Source organism: Camarhynchus parvulus, chromosome 3 (genome assembly GCF_901933205.1).
Source record: "Camarhynchus parvulus chromosome 3, STF_HiC, whole genome shotgun sequence".
In the NCBI taxonomy this organism is placed as follows: Eukaryota; Metazoa; Chordata; class Aves; order Passeriformes; family Thraupidae; genus Camarhynchus; species Camarhynchus parvulus.
In genome coordinates, this window is record NC_044573.1 from 111,556,644 (window position 1) to 111,576,428 (window position 19,785).

The following is a 19,785-nucleotide window of genomic DNA, read 5'->3' on the forward strand; positions in this document are numbered from 1 at the left end:
CCACAAATCTCGCCCCAAATCCCCCAAATTTCACCCCAAGTTCCCCCAATTCGCCCCAAATCCCCAAATCTGACCCCAAATCCCCCAATAATCCCCAAACCCCCCGAAACCTCACCCCAAACCCCCCAAATCTGACCCCAAAATCCCCAAACCTCCCAAATTCCACCCCAAAACCCCCAAATCTCTCCCCAAAATCCCCAAACTCCCCAAATCTGACCCCAAAAAATTGATTTAAAATCCTTAAAAAAAAAGATTTAAAATTCTCACCCCAAATCCCCAAATCTTACCCCAAAATCCTCCCAAAAATCCCCCAAAATCCCCCAAATCTCTCCCCAAAATTCCCAAATGCCCCCAAATCTGACCCCAAAAATTGATTTAAATTCTTTAAAAAAAGAGATTTAAAATTCTCACCCCAAAATCCCCAAATCCCCAAATCTGACCCCAAAATCCTCCCAAATCTGACCCCAAAATCCCCAAATGTCCCCAAATCTGACCCCCAAAAAATTGATTTAAAATTCTAAAAAAACGATTTAAAATTCTCACCCAAACCCCCAAATCTCCCCAAAACCCCCCAGAAATGGATTTAAAATTCTTAAGAAAAGGTATTTAAAATTCTCACCCCAAATCCCCCCAAATCCCCAAATCTGACCCCAAAATCCTCCCAAAATCCCCAAATCTCCCCCCAAATTTCACCCCAAAATCCCCAAATCTCTCCAAAATCTGACGCCAAAAAATTGACTTAAAATTCAAAAAAAGAGATTTAAAATTCTCAACCCAAATCTCCCAAAAATCCCCAAATCTGACCCCAAATCCCCCAAATCTCCTCAAAAAATCGATTTAAAATTCTTACAAAAAAGAGATTGAAAATTCTCACCCCAAATCTCCAAATCTGACCCCAAAATCCTCAAATCTCACCCAAAAATCGTCCCCAAAAAATTGATTTAAAATTCTAAAAAAAAAGATTTAAAATTCTCACCCAAAACTCCCCAAATCCCCAAATCTGACCCCAAAAATTGATTGAAAATTCTTTAAAAAAAGAGATTGAAAATTCTCAACCTAAATCTCCCAAATCTCCCCAAAATCCCCAAATCTCACCCCAAATCTCACCCCAAAATCCCCCAAATTTCACCCCAAAATTCCCAAATCTCCCCAAAACCTGACCCCAAAAAATTGATTTAAAATTCTAAAAAAAAGAGATTGAAAATTCTCACCCCAAACCCCCAAATCCTCAAATCTGACCCCAAAATCCCCAAATCTGACCCCAAAATCCCCCCAAAAAATCCCCAAATCCCCCAAAAAATCGATTTAAAATTCTTACAAAAGGAGATTTAAAATTCTCACTCCAAATCCCCAAATCTGACCCCAAAATCCCCAAATCTCACCCAAAAATCGTCCCAAAAAATCGATTTAAAATTCTTACAAAAAGAGAGATTGAAAATTCTCACCCCAAAATCCCCAAATCTGACCCCAAAATCCTCAAATCTCACCCAAAAATCGTCCCCAAAAAATTGATTTAAAATTCTTTAAAAAGAGAGATTTAAAATTCTCAACCTAAATCTCCCAAAAATCCCCAAATCTCGCCCCAAAATCCTCCCAAAAATCCCCAAATCTGACCCCAAAAAATTGTTTTAAAATTCTAAAAAAAAGAGATTGAAAATTCTCAACCCAAACCTCCCCAAATCCCCAAATCTGACCCCAAAATCCCCAAATCTGACCCCAAATCTGACCCCAAAAAATTGATTTAAAATTCTAAAAAGAAGAGATTGAAAATTCTCACCCCAAACCCCCCCAAATCGCCAAATCTGACCCCAAAATCCCCAAATCTGACCCCAAAATCCTCCCAAAAATCCCCAAATCTGACCCCAAAAAATTGATTTAAAATTCTAAAAAAAAATTTAAAATTCTCACCCCAAATCCCCCCAAATCCCCAAATCTGACCCCAAAATCCCCAAATGTCCCCAAATCTGACCCCAAAAAATTGATTTAAAATTCTAAAAAAAAAGAGATTTAAAATTCTCAACCCAAACCTCCCCAAATCCCCAAATCTGACACCAAAATCCTCCCAAAAATCCCCAAATCTCCTCAAAAAATCGATTTAAAATTCTTACAAAAAGAGAGATTGAAAATTCTCACCCCAAATCCCCAAATCTGACCCCAAAATCCTCAAATCTCACCCAAAAATCGTCCCAAAAAATTGATTTAAAATTCTAAAAAAAAGATTTAAAATTCTCACCCAAATCCCCAAATCCCCAAATCTGACCCCAAAAATTGATTTCAAATTCTAAAAAAAAAAAGATTTCAAATTCTCACCCCAAATCCCCAAATCTGACCCCAAAATCCCCAAATCTCACCCAAAATCCTCCCAAAAAATGGATTTAAAATTTTTAAAAAAAGATTTCAAATTCTCACCCCAAAATCCCCAAATCTGACCCCAAAATCCCCAAATGTCCCCAAATCTGACCCCAAAAAATTGATTTAAAATTCTAAAAAAAAAGAGATTGAAAATTCTCACCCCAAATCCCCAAATCTCCCCAAAACTCCCCAGAAATGGATTTAAAATTCTTAAGAAAAGGTATTTAAAATTCTCACCCCAAATCCCCCCAAATCCCCCAAATCTGACCCCAAAATCCTCCCAAAAATCCCCCAAATTTCACCCCAAAATCCCCAAATGTCCCCAAATCTGACCCCAAAAAATTGATTTAAAATTCTAAAAAAAAGAGATTGAAAATTCTCAACCCAAATCTCCCAAAAATCCCCAAATCTCACCCCAAAATCCTCCCAAAAATCCCCAAATCTCCTCAAAAAATCGATTTAAAATTCTTACAAAAATCGATTTAAAATTCTCACTCCAAAGCCCCAAATCTGACCCCAAAATCCCCAAATCTCACCCCAAAAATCCTCCCAAAAAATGGATTTAAAATTTTTTAAAAAAAGATTTCAAATTCTCACCCCAAAATCCCCAAATCCTCCCAAATCTGACCCCAAAATCCCCAAATGCCCCCAAATCTGACCCCAAAATCCCCAAATGCCCCCAAATCTGACCCCAAAAAATTGATTTAAAATTCTGAAAAAAAGAGATTGAAAATTCTCACCCCAAATCTCCCCAAACCCCCAAATCTGACACCAAAATCCCCAAATCTGACCCCAAAATCCTCCCAAAATCCCCAAATCCCCTCAAAAAATCGATTTAAAATTCCTACAAAAAGAGAGATTGAAAATTCTCACCCCAAATCTCCAAATCTGACCCCAAAATCCTCAAATCTCACCCAAAAATCGTCCCAAAAAATTGATTTAAAATTCTTTAAAAAAAGATTTAAAATTCTCACCCAAATCCTCCCAAAAATCCCCAAATCTGACCCCAAAAATTTATTTAAAATGGTTAAAAAAAAGATTTAAAATTCTCACCCCAAATCCCCCCAAATCCCCAAATCTGACCCCCAAAATCCCCAAATGCCCCCCAAATCTGACCCCAAAAAATTGATTTAAAATTCTGAAAAAAAGAGATTGAAAATTCTCACCCCAAATCTCCCCAAATCCCCAAATCTCGCCCCAAAATCCCCAAATCTGACCCCAAAATCCTCCCAAAAATCCCCAAATCCCCTCAAAAAATTGATTTAAAATTCTTACAAAAAGAGATTGAAAACTCTCACCCCAAATCCCCAAATCTGACCCCAAAAACCCCCAAAAATCCCCCAAATCTCACCCCAAAAACCCCCAAATTTCACCCCAAAATTCCCAAACTCCCCAAATCTGACCCCAAAAAATTGATTTCAAATTCTAAAAAAAAAATATTTCAAATTCTCTCCCCAAACCCCCAAATCTGACCGTAAAATCCCCAAATCTCACCCCAAAATCCTCCCAAAAAATGGATTTAACATTTTTAAAAAAAAGATTTCAAATTCTCACCCCAAAATCCCCAAATCCCCTCAAAAAATTGCTTGAAAATTAAAAAAAAACACAAGAAATCCATGTCACGTGCATCATTTCTTTCGTTTTTTATTTTTATTTTCCTCCATTGTTTTCTTCCGTAGTTTCTTTCCGTTTTCTTCGTTTTTTAAATTTTTTTGCCTCCAACAATTTCATTTTTTCTTTTGGCCCGAGAAGCCCTTGAGTTTCCAAATTTCAAGAATGGAATTGAATGAAATGATAAGAATTTAATTGAATATAATTTTAATATCAATGTGGAGTTAATAATATTCTATTAATATTATGCTGTATTGCTATTGATATTGATATTATATTAAATTATTATTTATTGTAATTAATTTTGATTTAATTTAATCAAATTCATTTTTATTTTCATTTGATTTATTTTGATTTAATTGAATTTTAATTTCATTTGATGTAATTTAATTTAATTTAATTGAACTGCATTTATTTCACTTTAACTGTATTTTAATTTAATTCAATTTATTTCAGTTGATTGTAATTTAATTCAATTTAATATAATTCCATTTAATATAATTTATTTTAATTTAATTTAATTCATTTAATATAATGTATTTTAATTTAATTTAATTCAATGTAATATAATTTATTTTAATTTAATTTAATTCAATTTAATATAATGTATTTTAATTTAATTTAATTCAATGTAATATAATTTATTTTAATTTAATTTAATTCAATGTAATATAATTTATTTTAATTTAATTTAATTCAATGTAATATAATTTATTTTAATTTAATTTAATTCAATGTAATATAATTTATTTTAATTTAATTTAATTCAATTTAATATAATTTATTTTAATTTAAGTTAATTTAAGTTAATTTATTTTAATTTAATCTAATTTTATTTTATTTTATTTTATTTTGTTTCGTTTTGTTTTATTTTATTTTATTTTATTTTATTTTATTTTATTTTGTTTCATTTTATTTTATTTTATTTTGTCTTATTTTATTTTGTTTTTATTTTATTTTATTTTATTTTATTTTATTTTATTTTATTTTATTGTATTGTATGGTATTTTATTTTATTTTATTTTATTTTGTTTTATTTTATTTTATTTTATTTTATTTTGTCTTATTTTATTTTATTTTGTTTTATTTTATTTTATTTTATTTTATTTTATTTTATTTTATTTTATTTTATTTTATTTTATTTTATATAATATCCATACATCTTTATTTACAATAAATATTGTAACCTCGGAGACCCCGGAAAATTGGGAATAATCCTGGGAAAATTGGGAAAAATTCACGGAAAATTGGGAAGAACGCTGGAAAAACGGGAAAAAAACCATGGGAAATTGGGAATAATCCTGGAAAAATTGGGAAAAATCCTTGGAAAATTTGGAATAATCCTCGGGAAAATCGGGAATAACCCTGGAAAAATGGGAAAAAATCACGGGAAATTGGGAATAATCCTTGGAAAATTGGGAAAAAATCTCAGAAAATTGGGAATAATCCTCGGAAAAATGGGAAAAATCCTTGGAAAATGGGGAAGAACCCTGGAAAAATGGGAAAAAAATCACGGGAAATTGGGAATAATCCTCGGGAAATTGGGGAAAAAATCACAGAAAATTTGGAATAATTCTCAGAAAAATGGGGAAAAAACACAGAAAATCGGGAATAATCCTCGGAAAATTGGGGAAAAATCACAGAAAATTTGGAATAATCCTCGGAAAATTGGGAAAAATTCACGGAAAATTGGGAATAACCCCTGGAAAATTGGGGAAAAAGCACGACAAATTTGGAATAATTCTCAGAAAATTGGGAAAAAATCACAGAAAATTGGGAATAATCCTCGGGAAATTGGGAAAAATTCACGGAAAATTGGGAGTAACCCTCGGGAAAATTGGGAATAATCCTGAAAAAACGGGAAAAAAATCACGGAAAATTGGGAATAATCCTGGGAAAATTGGGAATAAGCCTGGAAAAATAGGAAAAAATCACAGAAAATTGGGAATAATCCTCGAAAAAATGGGAATAATCCTTGGAAAATTGGGAATAACCCTGGAAAAAAGGGGAAAAAATCACAGAAAATTGGGAATAACTCTGGAAAAAAGGGAAAAAAATCATGGGAAATTGGGAATAATCCTGGGAAAATGGGAAAAAATCACGGCAAATTGGGAATAATCCTTGGAAAATTGGGAATAATCCTGGAAAATTGGGGGAAAATCACGGAAAACTGGGAATAACCCTCAGAAAATTGGGAATAATCCTTGGAAAATTGGGAATAACCCTGGAAAAGTGGGAAAAAATCACGGCAAATTGAGGATAATCCTCAGGAAAATTGGGAATAACCCTGGAAAAGTGGGAAAAAAATGACAGCAAATTGGGAAAATCCTCAGAAAATTGGGAAAAATTCACGGAAAATTGGGAATAACCCTCGGGAAAATTGGGAATAACCCTGAAAAAATGGGAAAAAGATCACAGAAAATTGGGAATAATCCTCAAGAAAACTGGGAAGAAATCACGGAAAATTGGGAATAACTCTGGAAAAATGGGAAAAATCCACGGAAAATTTGGGAAAAATCACAGAAAATTTGGAATAATCCTGAAAATTGGGAAAAAAGTCACGGGAAATTGGGAATAACCCCTAGAAAAATGGGGAAAAACACCGAAAATTTGGAATAATTCTCGGAAAATTGGGAAAAAATCACGGAAAATTGGGAATAATCCTCGGAAAATTGGGAAAAATCCACGGAAAAATTGGGGAGAAACCCTCACAGAAAATTGGGAATAATCCTCAAGAAAACTGGGAAGAAATCACGGAAAATTGGGAATAACTCTGGAAAAATGGGAATAATCCTGGGAAAAATTGGGAATAAGCCTGGAAAATAAATAACGGAAAAAGTCACAGAGAAACTGGGAATAATCCTCAAGAAAAATGGGGAAAAATCACAGAAATGGGAATAATCCTGGGAAAATTGGGAAAAAATCACGGAAAATTGGGAATAATCCTCGGAAAATTGGGAATAACCCTGAAAAAATGGGAAAAAGATCACAGAAAATTGGGAATAATCCTCAAGAAAACTGGGAAGAAATCACGGAAAATTGGGAATAACTCTGGAAAAATGGGAAAAATCACGGCAAATTTGGAATAATCCTTGGAAAATTGGAATAACCCTGGAAAAATGGGAAAAAAGTCATGGGAAACTGGGAATAATCCTCAAGAAAAATGGGGAAAAATCACAGAAAATTGGGAATAATCCTGGGAAAATTGGGAAAAATCACGGAAAATTGGGGATAATCCTCAGGAAAATTGGGAATAACCCTGAAAAAATGGGAAAAAAATGACAGAAAATTGGGAAAAATCCTCAAGAAAATTGGGAAAAAATCACGGAAAATTGGGAATAACCCTCGGGAAAATTGGGAAAAACCCGGAAAAATTGGAAAAATCACTGAAAAATTGGAATAACCCTGGAAAAAGAGAAAAGTCATGGGGAATGGGAATAATCCTCAAGAAAATTGGGAAAAATCACAGAAAAATGGGAATAACCCGGGCAAAATGGGAAAAATCCTTGGAAAATTGGAATAACCCTGGAAAAATGGGAAAAAGGTCATGGGAAACTGGGAATAATCCTCAAGAAAAATGGGGAAAAATCACAGAAAATTGGGAATAATCCTGGGAAAATTGGGAAAAAATCACGGAAAATTGGGAATAATCCTCGGGAAAATTGGGAATAAGCCTGGAAAAATGGGAAAAAATCACGGAAAATTGGGAATAATTCTCGGGAAATTGGGAAAAATCCCGGAAAAATGGGAAAAAATCACGGAAAATTGGGAATAATTCTCGGGAAATTGGGAATAACCCTGGAAAAATGGGAAAAATTCACGGAAAATTGGGAATAATTCTCGGGAAATTGGGAATAACCCTGGAAAAATGGGGAAAAATCACGGTAAATTTGGAATAATCCTCGGAAAATTGGGAAAAAATCACGGAAAATTGGGATTAATCCCCGGGAAAATTGGGAATCACCCTGGAAAAATGGGAAAAAATCACAGAAAATTGGGAATTATCCTCGGGAAAATTGTGAAAAAAATCACGGAAAATTGGGAATAATTCTCAGAAAATTGGGAAAAATCACAGAAAAATTGGGAATAATCCTCCTGGAAATTGGGAATAAGCCTGGAAAAATGGGAAAAAATCACAGAAAACTGGGAATAATTCTCGGAAAAAAGGGAAAAAAATCATGGGAAATTGGGAATAATCCTGGAAAAATGGGGAAAAAATCACGGGAAACAGGGAATAATCCTCGGGAAATTGGGAAAAAAATCACAGAAAATTGTAATCCTCGGAAAATTGGGAATAATCCTAGAAAAAAGGGAAAAAAATAATGGGAAATTGGGAATAATCCTCGGAAAATTGGGAATAATTCTCGGGAAATTGGGAATAACTCTGGAAAAATGGGAAAAATCACGGCAAATTGGGAATAATCCTTGGAAAATTGGAAATAAGCCTGGAAAATTGGGAAAAAGTCATGGGAAATTGGGAATAATCCTGGAAAATTGGGGAAAAATCACGGAAAATTGGGAATAATTCTCGGGAAATTGGGAATAATCCTGGGAAAAATGGGAAAAAATCACGGAAAATTGGGAATAATTCTCAGAAAATTGGGAAAAATCACAGAAAAATTGGGAATAATCCTCCTGGAAATTGGGAATAACCCTGGAAAAATGGGAAAAAATCACGGAAAATTTGGAATAATTCTCGGGAAATTGGGAATAATCCTGGGAAAAATGGGAAAAAATCATGGAAAATTGGGAATAATTCTCAGAAAATTGGGAAAAATCACGGAAAATTGGGAATAATCCTCCTGGAAATTGGGAATAACCCTGGAAAAATGGGAAAAAATCACAGAAAATTTGGAATAATTCTCGGGAAATTGGGAATAATCCTGGGAAAAATGGGAAAAAATCACGGAAAATTGGGAATAATTCTCAGAAAATTGGGAAAAATCACGGAAAATTGGGAATAATCCTCCTGGAAATTGGGAATAAGCCTGGAAAAATGGGAAAAAATCACGGAAAATTGGGAATAATCCTGGGAAAATTGGGAAAAATCACGGAAAATTGGGAATAACTCTGGAAAAATGGGAAAAAAATCATGGGAAATTGGGAATAACCCTGGAAAATTGGGAAAAAAATCACGGAAAATTGGGAATAACTCTGGAAAAAAGGGAAAAAATCACGGAAAATTGGGAATAAGCCTGGAAAATTGGGAAAAAGTCATGGGAAATTGGGAATAATCCTGGAAAATTGGGGAAAAATCACGGAAAATTGGGAATAACCCCTGGAGAACTGGGAATAACGCACAGAAAAATGCAAATAATCCACGGAGAACCGGGAATAACGCACAGGAAAATCAGGAATAAACCACAGGAACCCCGTCCCCTGTCCTCCCCTGTCCCGGCACGACGCGGATCCGATGCCGGCGCCGCGAAAACCCGGGAATTGTCCCGCGTGGGTCATTTGATGTTCTTGAGGAGCGCGGTGCGGGCGCCGACCACGGCCTTGAAGGCGTCCTCGGAGCCGGGCGCCGGGCACTTGTCGGGGTGCAGCAGCACGGCCAGGCGCCGGTACGCCCGCGTCACCTCCTCCCTGCAACGGCACAAAACGGGCACAAAACACGGGAATTTGGGCAAAAGCACCAAAATCCGGGGGTGCAGGGCGGGGATTTTGGGGTTCCAAGCGGGGATTTTGGGGTTCCAAGCGGGGATTTTGGGGTTCCAAGCGGGGATTTTGGGGTTCGGGGCAGGGATTTTGGGGTTCGGGCAGGGATTTTGGGGTTCCAGCAGGGGATTTTGGGGTTCGGGGCGGGATTTTGGGGTTCAGAGCGGGGATTTGGGGGTTCGGGGCGGGGATTTTGGGGTTCAGGATGGGGATTTTGGGGTTCAGAGCGGGATTTTGGGGTTCAGGATGGGATTTTGGGGTTCGGGGTGGGGATTTTGGGGGTCCAAGCGGGGATTTTGGGGTTCAGAGCGGGGATTTTGGGGTTCAGAGCGGGATTTTGGGGTTCCGGATGGGATTTTGGGGTTCAGAGCAGGGATTTTGGGGTTCCAAGCGGGGATTTTGGGGTTCGGGGCAGGGATTTTGGGGTTCAGGGCAGGGATTTTGGGGTTCGGGCAGGGATTTTGGGGTTCGGGGGGGATTTTGGGGTTCAGGATGGGGATTTTGGGGGTTCGGGGCGGGGATTTTGGGGTTCAGGGCGGGGATTTTGGGGTTCGGGGCAGGGATTTTGGGGTTCCAAGCGGGGATTTTGGGGGTTCCAAGCGGGGATTTTGGGGTTCGGGATGGAGATTTTGGGGTTCAGGATGGGGATTTTGGGGTTCGGGGCGGGGATTTTGGGGTTCCAAGGGGGATTTTGGGGTTCCAAGCGGGATTTTGGGGTTCGGGATGGGGATTTTGGGGTTCGGGGCGGGGATTTTGGGGTTCCGGGCGGGGATTTTGGGGTTCAGGATGGGGATTTTGGGGTTCAGGATGGGATTTTGGGGTTCAGGGCGGGGATTTTGGGGTTCGAGGATGGGGATTTTGGGGTTCCAAGCGGGGATTTTGGGGTTCCAAGCGGGGATTTTGGGGTTCAGGGCGGGGATTTTGGGGTTCCGGGATGGGGATTTTGGGGTTCAGGATGGGGATTTTGGGGTTCCAGATGGGATTTTGGGGTTCAGGATGTGGATTTTGGGGTTCCGAGCGGGGATTTTGGGGTTCAGGGCGGGATTTTGGGGTTCGGGGCGGGGATTTTGGGGGTTCAGGGCGGGATTTTGGGGTTCAGGGCGGGGATTTTGGGGTTCAGAGCGGGGATTTTGGGGTTCGGGATGGGGATTTTGGGGTTCGGGGCGGGGATTTTGGGGTTCAGGATGGGGATTTTGGGGTTCAGCACGGGGATTTTGGGGTTCGGGGTGGGGATTTTGGGGTTCCAAGTGGGGATTTTGGGGTTCGGGGCGGGGATTTTGGGGGTTCCAAGCGGGATTTTGGGGTTCAGGGCGGGATTTCGGGGGTTCAGGATGGGATTTTGGGGTTCGGGGCCGGGATTTTGGGGTTCGGGATGGAATTTTGGGGTTCGGGGCAGGGATTTTGGGGTTCAAGGCGGGGATTTTGGGTTTTGGGGCGGGGATTTTGGGGTTCAGGGCGGGATTTTGGGGTTCAGGGCGGGGATTTTGGGGTTCGGGGCGGGGTTTTGGGGGTTCAGGGCGGGGATTTTGGGGTTCCAAGGCGGGGATTTTGGGGTTCGGGGGGGGGATTTTGGGGTTCAGGGCGGGATTTTGGGGTTCGGGATGGGGATTTTGGGGTTCCAGGCGGGGATTTTGGGGTTCAGGGCGGGATTTTGGGGTTCAGGATGGGGATTTTGGGGTTCCAAGCGGGGATTTTGGGGTTCCAAGCGGGGATTTTGGGGTTCGGGATGGGGATTTTGGGGTTCCAAGCGGGGATTTTGGGGTTCAGGATGGGGATTTTGGGGTTCCAAGCGGGGATTTTGGGGTTCGGGATGGGATTTTGGGGTTCAGGATGGGGATTTTGGGGTTCGGGGCGGGGATTTTGGGGTTCAGAGCGGGATTTTGGGGTTCAGGGCAGGGATTTTGGGGTTCAGGATGGGGATTTTGGGGTTCCAAGCGGGGATTTTGGGGTTCAGAGCGGGGATTTTGGGGTTCAGGGCGGGATTTTGGGGTTCAGGATGGGGATTTTGGGGTTCGGGGTGGGGATTTTGGGGTTCCAAGCGGGGATTTTGGGGTTCGGGGCGGGATTTTGGGGGTTCGGGATGGGGATTTTGGGGTTCAGGGCCGGGATTTTGGGGTTCAGAGCGGGATTTTGGGGTTCGGGGCGGGATTTTGGGGTTCCCAGCAGGGATTTTGGGGTTCAGGGCAGGGATTTTGGGGGTTCAGGGGGGGATTTTGGGGTTCAGGATGGGGATTTTGGGGTTCGGGGCGGGGATTTTGGGGTTCGGGATGGGGATTTTGGGGTTCAGGGCGGGATTTTGGGGTTCCAAGCGGGGATTTTGGGGTTCCAGGGGGGGATTTTGGGGTTCCAAGGGGATTTTGGGGTTCCAAGCAGGGATTTTGGGGTTCAGGATGGGGATTTTGGGGTTCGGGGCGGGGATTTTGGGGTTCAGGATGGGGATTTTGGGGTTCAGGGCGGGATTTTTGGGGTTCAGGGCGGGAATTTTGGGGTTCAGAGCAGGGATTTTGGGGTTCGGGATGGGGATTTTGGGGTTCAGGGCGGGGATTTTGGGGTTCGGGGCGGGGATTTTGGGGTTCAGGGGCAGGGATTTTGGGGTTCAGGGCGGGGATTTTGGGGTTCAGGATGGGGATTTTGGGGTTCAGGGCGGGGATTTTGGGGTTCGGGATGAGGATTTTGGGGTTCCAAGAGGGGATTTTGGGGTTCCGAGCGGGGATTTTGGGGTTCGGGGCAGGGATTTTGGGGTTCGGGGCGGGGATTTTGGGGTTCGGGATGGGGATTTTGGGGTTCCAAGCGGGATTTTGGGGTTCCGGGGGGGGATTTTGGGGTTCGGGGGTGGGGATTTTGGGGTTCGGGGCGGGGATTTTGGGGTTCCAAGGGGGGATTTTGGGGGTTCAGGGCAGGGATTTTGGGGTTCGGGATGGGGATTTTGGGGTTCAGCACGGGGATTTTGGGGTTCAGCACGGGGATTTTGGGGTTCAGGATGTGGATTTTGGGGTTCCGGGGCAGGGATTTTGGGGTTCAGGAAGGGATTTTGGGGTTCGGAGCAGGGATTTTGGGGTTCAGGATGGGGATTTTGGGGTTCAGGGCGGGATTTTGGGGTTCAGGGCGGGGATTTTGGGGTTCGGAGCAGGGATTTTGGGGTTCGGGATGGGGATTTTGGGGTTGGGGGGGGGGATTTTGGGGGTTCGGGGTGGGGATTTTGGGGGTTCGGGGCGGGGATTTTGGGGTTCCAAGCGGGGATTTTGGGGTTCAGGATGGGGATTTTGGGGGTTCAGGATGGGGATTTTGGGGTTCGGGGTGGGGATTTTGGGGTTCAGGGCGGGGATTTTGGGGGTTCAGGGCGGGGATTTTGGGGTTCGGGTGGGGATTTTGGGGTTCAGGATGGGGATTTTGGGGTTCAGGATGGGGATTTTGGGGTTCAGGGCAGGGATTTTGGGGTTCAGGATGGGGATTTTGGGGTTCCAAGCGGGGATTTTGGGGTTCAGGATGGGGATTTTGGGGTTCGGGGTGGGGATTTTGGGGTTCAGGGCGGGGATTTTGGGGTTCCGAGGCGGGGATTTTGGGGTTCAGGATGGGGATTTTGGGGTTCAGGGCAGGGATTTTGGGGTTCAGGGCGGGATTTTGGGGTTCAGGGCGGGGATTTTGGGGTTCGGGCGGGGATTTTGGGGTTCAGGGCGGGGATTTTGGGGTTCAGGATGGGGATTTTGGGGTTCCAAGCGGGGATTTTGGGGTTCGGGATGGGGATTTTGGGGTTCAGGATGGGGATTTTGGGGTTCGGGGTGGGGATTTTGGGGTTCAGGGCGGGGATTTTGGGGTTCAGAGCGGGGATTTTGGGGTTCAGGATGGGGATTTTGGGGTTCAGGATGGGGATTTTGGGGTTCAGGATGGGGATTTTGGGGTTCAGGGCAGGGATTTTGGGGTTCGGGATGGGGATTTTGGGGTTCGGGATGGGGATTTTGGGGTTCAGGATGGGGATTTTGGGGTTCGGGGTGGGGATTTTGGGGTTCAGGGCGGGGATTTTGGGGTTCAGGGCGGGGATTTTGGGGTTCGGGATGGGGATTTTGGGGTTCAGGATGGGGATTTTGGGGTTCAGGATGGGGATTTTGGGGTTCGGGGCAGGGATTTTGGGGTTCCAAGCGGGGATTTTGGGGTTCAGGATGGGGATTTTGGGGTTCGGGGTGGGGATTTTGGGGTTCGGGGCAGGGATTTTGGGGTTCAGGGCGGGGATTTTGGGGTTCAGGATGGGGATTTTGGGGTTTGGGGTTTTGGGGTTCAGGGGATTTTTGGGGTTCAGGATGGGGATTTTGGGGTTCAGGAGGGGATTTTGGGGTTCGGGGCGGGGATTTTGGGGTTCAGGATGGGGATTTTGGGGTTCAGGGGGGAGTTTGGGGTTCCAAGCGGGGATTTTGGGGTTCGGGATGGGGATTTTGGGGTTCGGGGCGGGGATTTTGGGGTTCAGGACGGGGATTTTGGGGTTCAGGGAGGGATTTTGGGGTTCGGGGCGGGGATTTTGGGGTTCGGGATGGGGATTTTGGGGTTCAGGGCGGGGATTTTGGGGTTCCAAGCAGGGATTTTGGGGTTCCAAGCGGGGATTTTGGGGTTCGGGATGGGGATTTTGGGGTTCAGGGCGGGGATTTTGGGGTTCGGGATGGGGATTTTGGGGTTCAGGACGGGGATTTTGGGGTTCGGGGCGGGGATTTTGGGGTTCAGGATGGGGATTTTGGGGTTCAGAACGGGGATTTTGGGGTTCAGGGCAGGGATTTTGGGGTTCCAAGCGGGGATTTTGGGGTTCAGGGCGGGGATTTTGGGGTTCAGGATGGGGATTTTGGGGTTCAGGAGGGGATTTTGGGGTTCGGGGGGGGGATTTTGGGGTTCGGGATGGGGATTTTGGGGTTCCAAGCGGGGATTTTGGGGTTCAGGGCAGGGATTTTGGGGTTCGGGCCGGGGATTTTGGGGTTCGGGATGGGGATTTTGGTGTTCAGAGCGGGGATTTTGGGGTTCGGGGCTGGGATTTTGGGGTTTCGGTGGGGATTTTGGGGTTCGGGCGGGGATTTTGGGGTTCAGGATGGGGATTTTGGGGTTCGGGGCGGGGATTTTGGGGTTCAGGAGGGGATTTTGGGGTTCGGGGCGGGGATTTTGGGGTTCCAAGCAGGGATTTTGGGGTTCGGGGCAGGGATTTTGGGGTTCAGAGCGGGGATTTTGGGGTTCGGGATGGGGATTTTGGGGTTCGGGGGGATTTTGGGGTTCGGGATGGGGATTTTGGGGTTCGGGGCAGGGATTTTGGGGTTCCAAGCGGGGATTTTGGGGTTCGGGGCGGGGATTTTGGGGTTCCAAGCGGGGATTTTGGGGTTCCAAGCAGGGATTTTGGGGTTCAGGATGGGATTTTGGGGTTCGGGGGGGATTTTGGGGGTTCAGGATGGGGATTTTGGGGTTCAGGGGCGGGATTTTGGGGTTCAGGGCGGAATTTTGGGGTTCAGAGCAGGGATTTTGGGGTTCGGGATGGGGATTTTGGGGTTCAGGGGGGGGATTTTGGGGGTTCGGGGGGGGGTTTTTGGGGTTCGGGGCGGGGATTTTGGGGTTGGGTGGGGTTCAGGATGGATTTTTGGGGTTCGGGGCGGGGATTTTGGGGTTCGGGATGAGATTTTGGGGTTCCAAGAGGGGATTTTGGGGTTCCGAGCGGGGATTTTGGGGTTCGGGGCAGGGATTTTGGGGTTCAGGGGGGGGATTTTGGGGTTCGGATGGGGATTTTGGGGGTTCCAAGCGGGGATTTTGGGGTTCAGGGTGGGATTTTGGGGTTCGGGGTGGGGATTTTGGGGTTCGGGGCGGGGATTTTGGGGTTCCAAGCGGGGATTTTGGGGTTCAGGGCAGGGATTTTGGGGTTCGGGATGGGGATTTTGGGGTTCAGCACGGGGATTTTGGGGTTCAGCACGGGGATTTTGGGGTTCAGGATGTGGATTTTGGGGTTCGGGGCAGGGATTTTGGGGTTCAGGAAGGGGATTTTGGGGTTCGGAGCAGGGATTTTGGGGTTCAGGATGGGGATTTTGGGGTTCAGGGCGGGGATTTTGGGGTTCAGGGCGGGGATTTTGGGGTTCGGAGCAGGGATTTTGGGGTTCGGATGGGGATTTTGGGGTTCGGGGCAGGGATTTTGGGGTTCGGGGTGGGGATTTTGGGGTTCAGAGCGGGGATTTTGGGGTTCCAAGCGGGGATTTTGGGGTTCGGGATGGGGATTTTGGGGTTCAGGATGGGGATTTTGGGGTTCGGGGTGGGGATTTTGGGGTTCAGGGCAGGGATTTTGGGGTTCAGGCGGGGATTTTGGGGTTCGGGATGGGGATTTTGGGGTTCAGGATGGGGATTTTGGGGTTCAGGATGGGGATTTTGGGGTTCAGGGCAGGGATTTTGGGGTTCAGGATGGGGATTTTGGGGTTCCAAGCGGGGATTTTGGGGTTCAGGATGGGGATTTTGGGGTTCGGGGTGGGGATTTTGGGGTTCAGGGCGGGGATTTTGGGGTTCAGGGCATTTTTTTGGGGTTCAGGATGGGGATTTTGGGGGTTCAGGGGGGGATTTTGGGGGTTCGGGGGGGGGATTTTGGGGTTCAGAGCGGGGATTTTGGGGTTCGGGGCGGGGATTTTGGGGTTCAGAGCGGGGATTTTGGGGTTCAGGCATGGGGATTTTGGGGGTTCAGGGTGGGGATTTTGGGGTTCAGGATGGGGATTTTGGGGTTCAGGGTGGGGGGTTTTGGGGTTCAGGGGGGATTTTGGGGTTCAGGGCAGGGATTTTGGGGTTCAGGATGGGATTTTGGGGTTCAGGATGGGGATTTTGGGGTTCAGGGTGGGGATTTTGGGGTTCGGGCAGGGATTTTGGGGTTCAGGATGGGGATTTTGGGGTTCAGGATGGGGATTTTGGGGTTCAGGGTGGGGATTTTGGGGTTCCGGGGTGGGGATTTTGGGGTTCGGGGCTGGGATTTTGGGGTTCAGGAGGGGATTTTGGGGTTCGGGGTGGGGATTTTGGGGTTCAGGATGGGGATTTTGGGGTTCAGGACGGGGATTTTGGGGTTCAGGGCGGGGATTTTGGGGTTCGGCGGGGATTTTGGGGTTCAGGATGGGATTTTGGGGTTCAGGGGCGGGGATTTTGGGGTTCGGGGCGGGGATTTTGGGGTTCAGGGCGGGGATTTTGGGGTTCAGGATGGGGATTTTGGGGTTCAGGGTGGGGATTTTGGGGTTCAGGGCGGGGATTTTGGGGTTCAGGATGGGGATTTTGGGGTTCAGGGGGGGGATTTTGGGGGTTCAGGGGGGGGATTTTGGGGTTCAGGATGGGGATTTTGGGGTTCGGGGCGGGGATTTTGGGGTTCCAGGGGGATTTGGGGTTAGGATTTTGGGGGTTCGGGGGGGTTTTGGGGTTCAGGGCGGGGATTTTGGGGTTCAGGGCGGGGATTTTGGGGTTCGGGGGCGGGGATTTTGGGGTTCAGGATGGGGATTTTGGGGTTCAGGACGGGGATTTTGGGGTTCGGGCAGGGATTTTGGGGTTCCGGGGGGATTTTGGGGTTCGGGATGGGGATTTTGGGGTTCAGGGGGGGGGGGTTGGTTGGGGGGGGTTGGGGTGGCGGGGATTTTGGGGTTCAGGATGGGATTTTGGGGTTCAGAGCGGGGATTTTGGGGTTCAGGGCAGGGGATTTTGGGGTTCCAAGTTTGGGGTTAGGGTTTTTGGGGTTCAGGGATTTTGGGGTTCAGGGGCGGGGATTTTGGGGTTCGGGGTGGGATTTTGGGGTTCGGATGGGTTTTGGGGTTCAGGCGGGGATTTTGGGGTTCAGGGCGGGGATTTTGGGGTTCGGGGGGGTTTAGGATGGGTTTTGGGGTTCCGGGCGGGGATTTTGGGGTTCGGGGATTTTGGGGGTTCGGGGGGGGGATTTTGGGGTTCGGCGGGGATTTTGGGGTTCAGGGATGGGGATTTTGGGGTTCAGGGCGGGGATTTTGGGGTTCAGGGCGGGGATTTTGGGGTTCAGGGTGGGGATTTTGGGGTTCAGGGCGGGGATTTTGGGGTTCAGGATGGGGATTTTGGGGTTCAGGGTGGGGATTTTGGGGTTCAGGATGGGATTTTGGGGTTCAGGGCGGGGATTTTGGGGTTCAGGATGGGGATTTTGGGGTTCGGGATGGGGATTTTGGGGTTCAGGCGGGGTTTTGGGGTTCAGGGCTTTTTGGGGTTCAGGGATTTTGGGGTTCGGGCAGGGATTTTGGGGTTCGGGATGGGATTTTGGGGGTTCGGGGCGGGGATTTTGGGGGTTCAGGGCGGGGATTTTGGGGTTCAGGGCGGGGATTTTGGGGTTCAGGATTTGGGGTCGGGGGATTTTGGGGTTCAGGGCGGGATTTTGGGGGTTCAGGGGATTTTGGGGTTCAGGGCGGGATTTTGGGGGGTTTCGGGGGGGGGATTTTGGGGTTCAGGGGGGGGATTTTGGGGTTCGGGGCGGGGATTTTGGGGTTCAGGGGGTTTGGGTTAGGGGGTTTTGGGGTTCAGGCGGGATTTTGGGGGTTCAGGATGGGGATTTTGGGGTTCAGAGCGGGGATTTTGGGGGGGGAGGGGATTTTGGGGTTCAGTTCGGGCGGGGATTTTGGGGTTCAGGGCGGGATTTTGGGGTTCAGGGCGGGGATTTTGGGGTTCAGGATGGGGGATTTTGGGGTTCAGGATGGGGATTTTGGGGTTCGGGGCGGGATTTTGGGGTTTTTGGGGTTAGGGTGGGGTTTTGGGGTTCGGGGGTTTTGGGGTTCGGGGTGGGGATTTTGGGGTTCAGGGCGGGGTTTTGGGGTTCATTTTTTGGGGTTAGGGATTTTGGGGTTCAGGTTTTGGGGTTCGGGGGGGATTTTGGGGTTCGGGTTTTGGGGTTCAGGGGTTTGGTTTGGGGGTGGGGGTGGTTTTGGGGAGGCTGGGGTTTTTTGGGGTTCAGATGGGGTTTTTTTTTGGGTTGGGGGTGGGGGTTTTGGGGGGGGGTTTGGGGTTGGGGTTGGTGGGGCAGGCGGGGATTTTGGGGTTCAGGGCGGGGATTTTGGGGGTTTTGGGGTTCAGGTGGGGATTTTGGGGGTTCGGGGCAGGGATTTTGGGGTTCGGGGTGGGGATTTTGGGGGTTCAGGGTTGGGGCGGGATTTTGGGGTTCAGGGCGGGGATTTTGGGGTTCAGAGCGGGATTTTGGGGTTCAGGATGGGATTTTGGGGTTCAGGGTGGGGATTTTGGGGTTCAGGATGGGGTTTTTGGGGTTCGGATTTTGGGGTTCAGGATGGGGATTTTGGGGTTCAGGATGGGGATTTTGGGGTTCCAAGCGGGGATTTTGGGGTTCAGGATGGGGATTTTGGGGTTCCAGGGATTTTGGGGTTCGGGGATTTTGGGGTTCAGGCGGATTTTGGGGTTCAGGATGGGGATTTTTGGGGTGGTTTTGGGGTTGGTTTGGGGGGTGTGGGTTTTGGGGTTCGGTGGGGATTTTGGGGTTCCAAGCGGGGATTTTGGGGGTTCGGATGGGGATTTTGGGGTTCAGGGTATTTTGGGGTTCGGGATGGGATTTTGGGGTTCGGGGTGGGGATTTTGGGGTTCAGGGAGGGGATTTTGGGGTTCGGGGCAGGGATTTTGGGTCGGGGTTTTGGGGTTCAGGGGATTTTGGGGCTTGGGGGGTGTGGGGTCCAGGGGGATTTTGGGGTTCAGGGCAGGGATTTTGGGGTTCGGGATGGGATTTTGGGGTTCGGGGGGATTTTGGGGTTCAGGATTGTTTTGGGGTGGGTTAGGGGGGGATTTTGGGGGTTCAGGGGGGATTTTGGGGTTCGGGGTGGGGATTTTGGGGGTCAGGATGGGGATTTTGGGGTTCGGGATGGGGATTTGGGGGTTCGGGGCGGGGATTTTGGGGTTCGGGGTGGGGATTTTGTGGGGTTTGGGGTTCGGATGGGGATTTTGGGGTTCGGGGCAGGGATTTTGGGGTTCGGGATGGGGATTTTGGGGTTCGGGGGATTTTGGGGTTCGGGTTTTTGGTTTGGGGGTTCAGGATGGGGATTTTGGGGTTCAGGATGGGGATTTTGGGGTTCGGGGCAGGGATTTTGGGGTTTGGGATGGGGATTTTGGGGTTCAGGGTGGGGATTTTGGGGTTCCAAGCGGGGATTTTGGGGTTCCAAGTGGGGATTTTGGGGTTCCAAG

The 19,785-nt window shown here is 46.8% G+C and overlaps 1 protein-coding gene across 1 annotated transcript in view; it reads right to left on the minus strand.

Annotated features, from left to right (window-relative positions):
* Positions 1 to 9,225: 9,225 nt before the first annotated feature.
* The window catches only part of DNAJC27 (DnaJ heat shock protein family (Hsp40) member C27), a 35,264-nt gene continuing 24,704 nt past the window's right edge, over positions 9,226 to 19,785 (minus strand). The window contains exon 7 of the mRNA XM_030944795.1: positions 9,226 to 9,549. Within this exon, the coding sequence (XP_030800655.1) occupies positions 9,417 to 9,549 (133 nt within the window). The 3' untranslated portion in view covers positions 9,226 to 9,416. The remainder of the gene's footprint in view (positions 9,550 to 19,785) is intronic.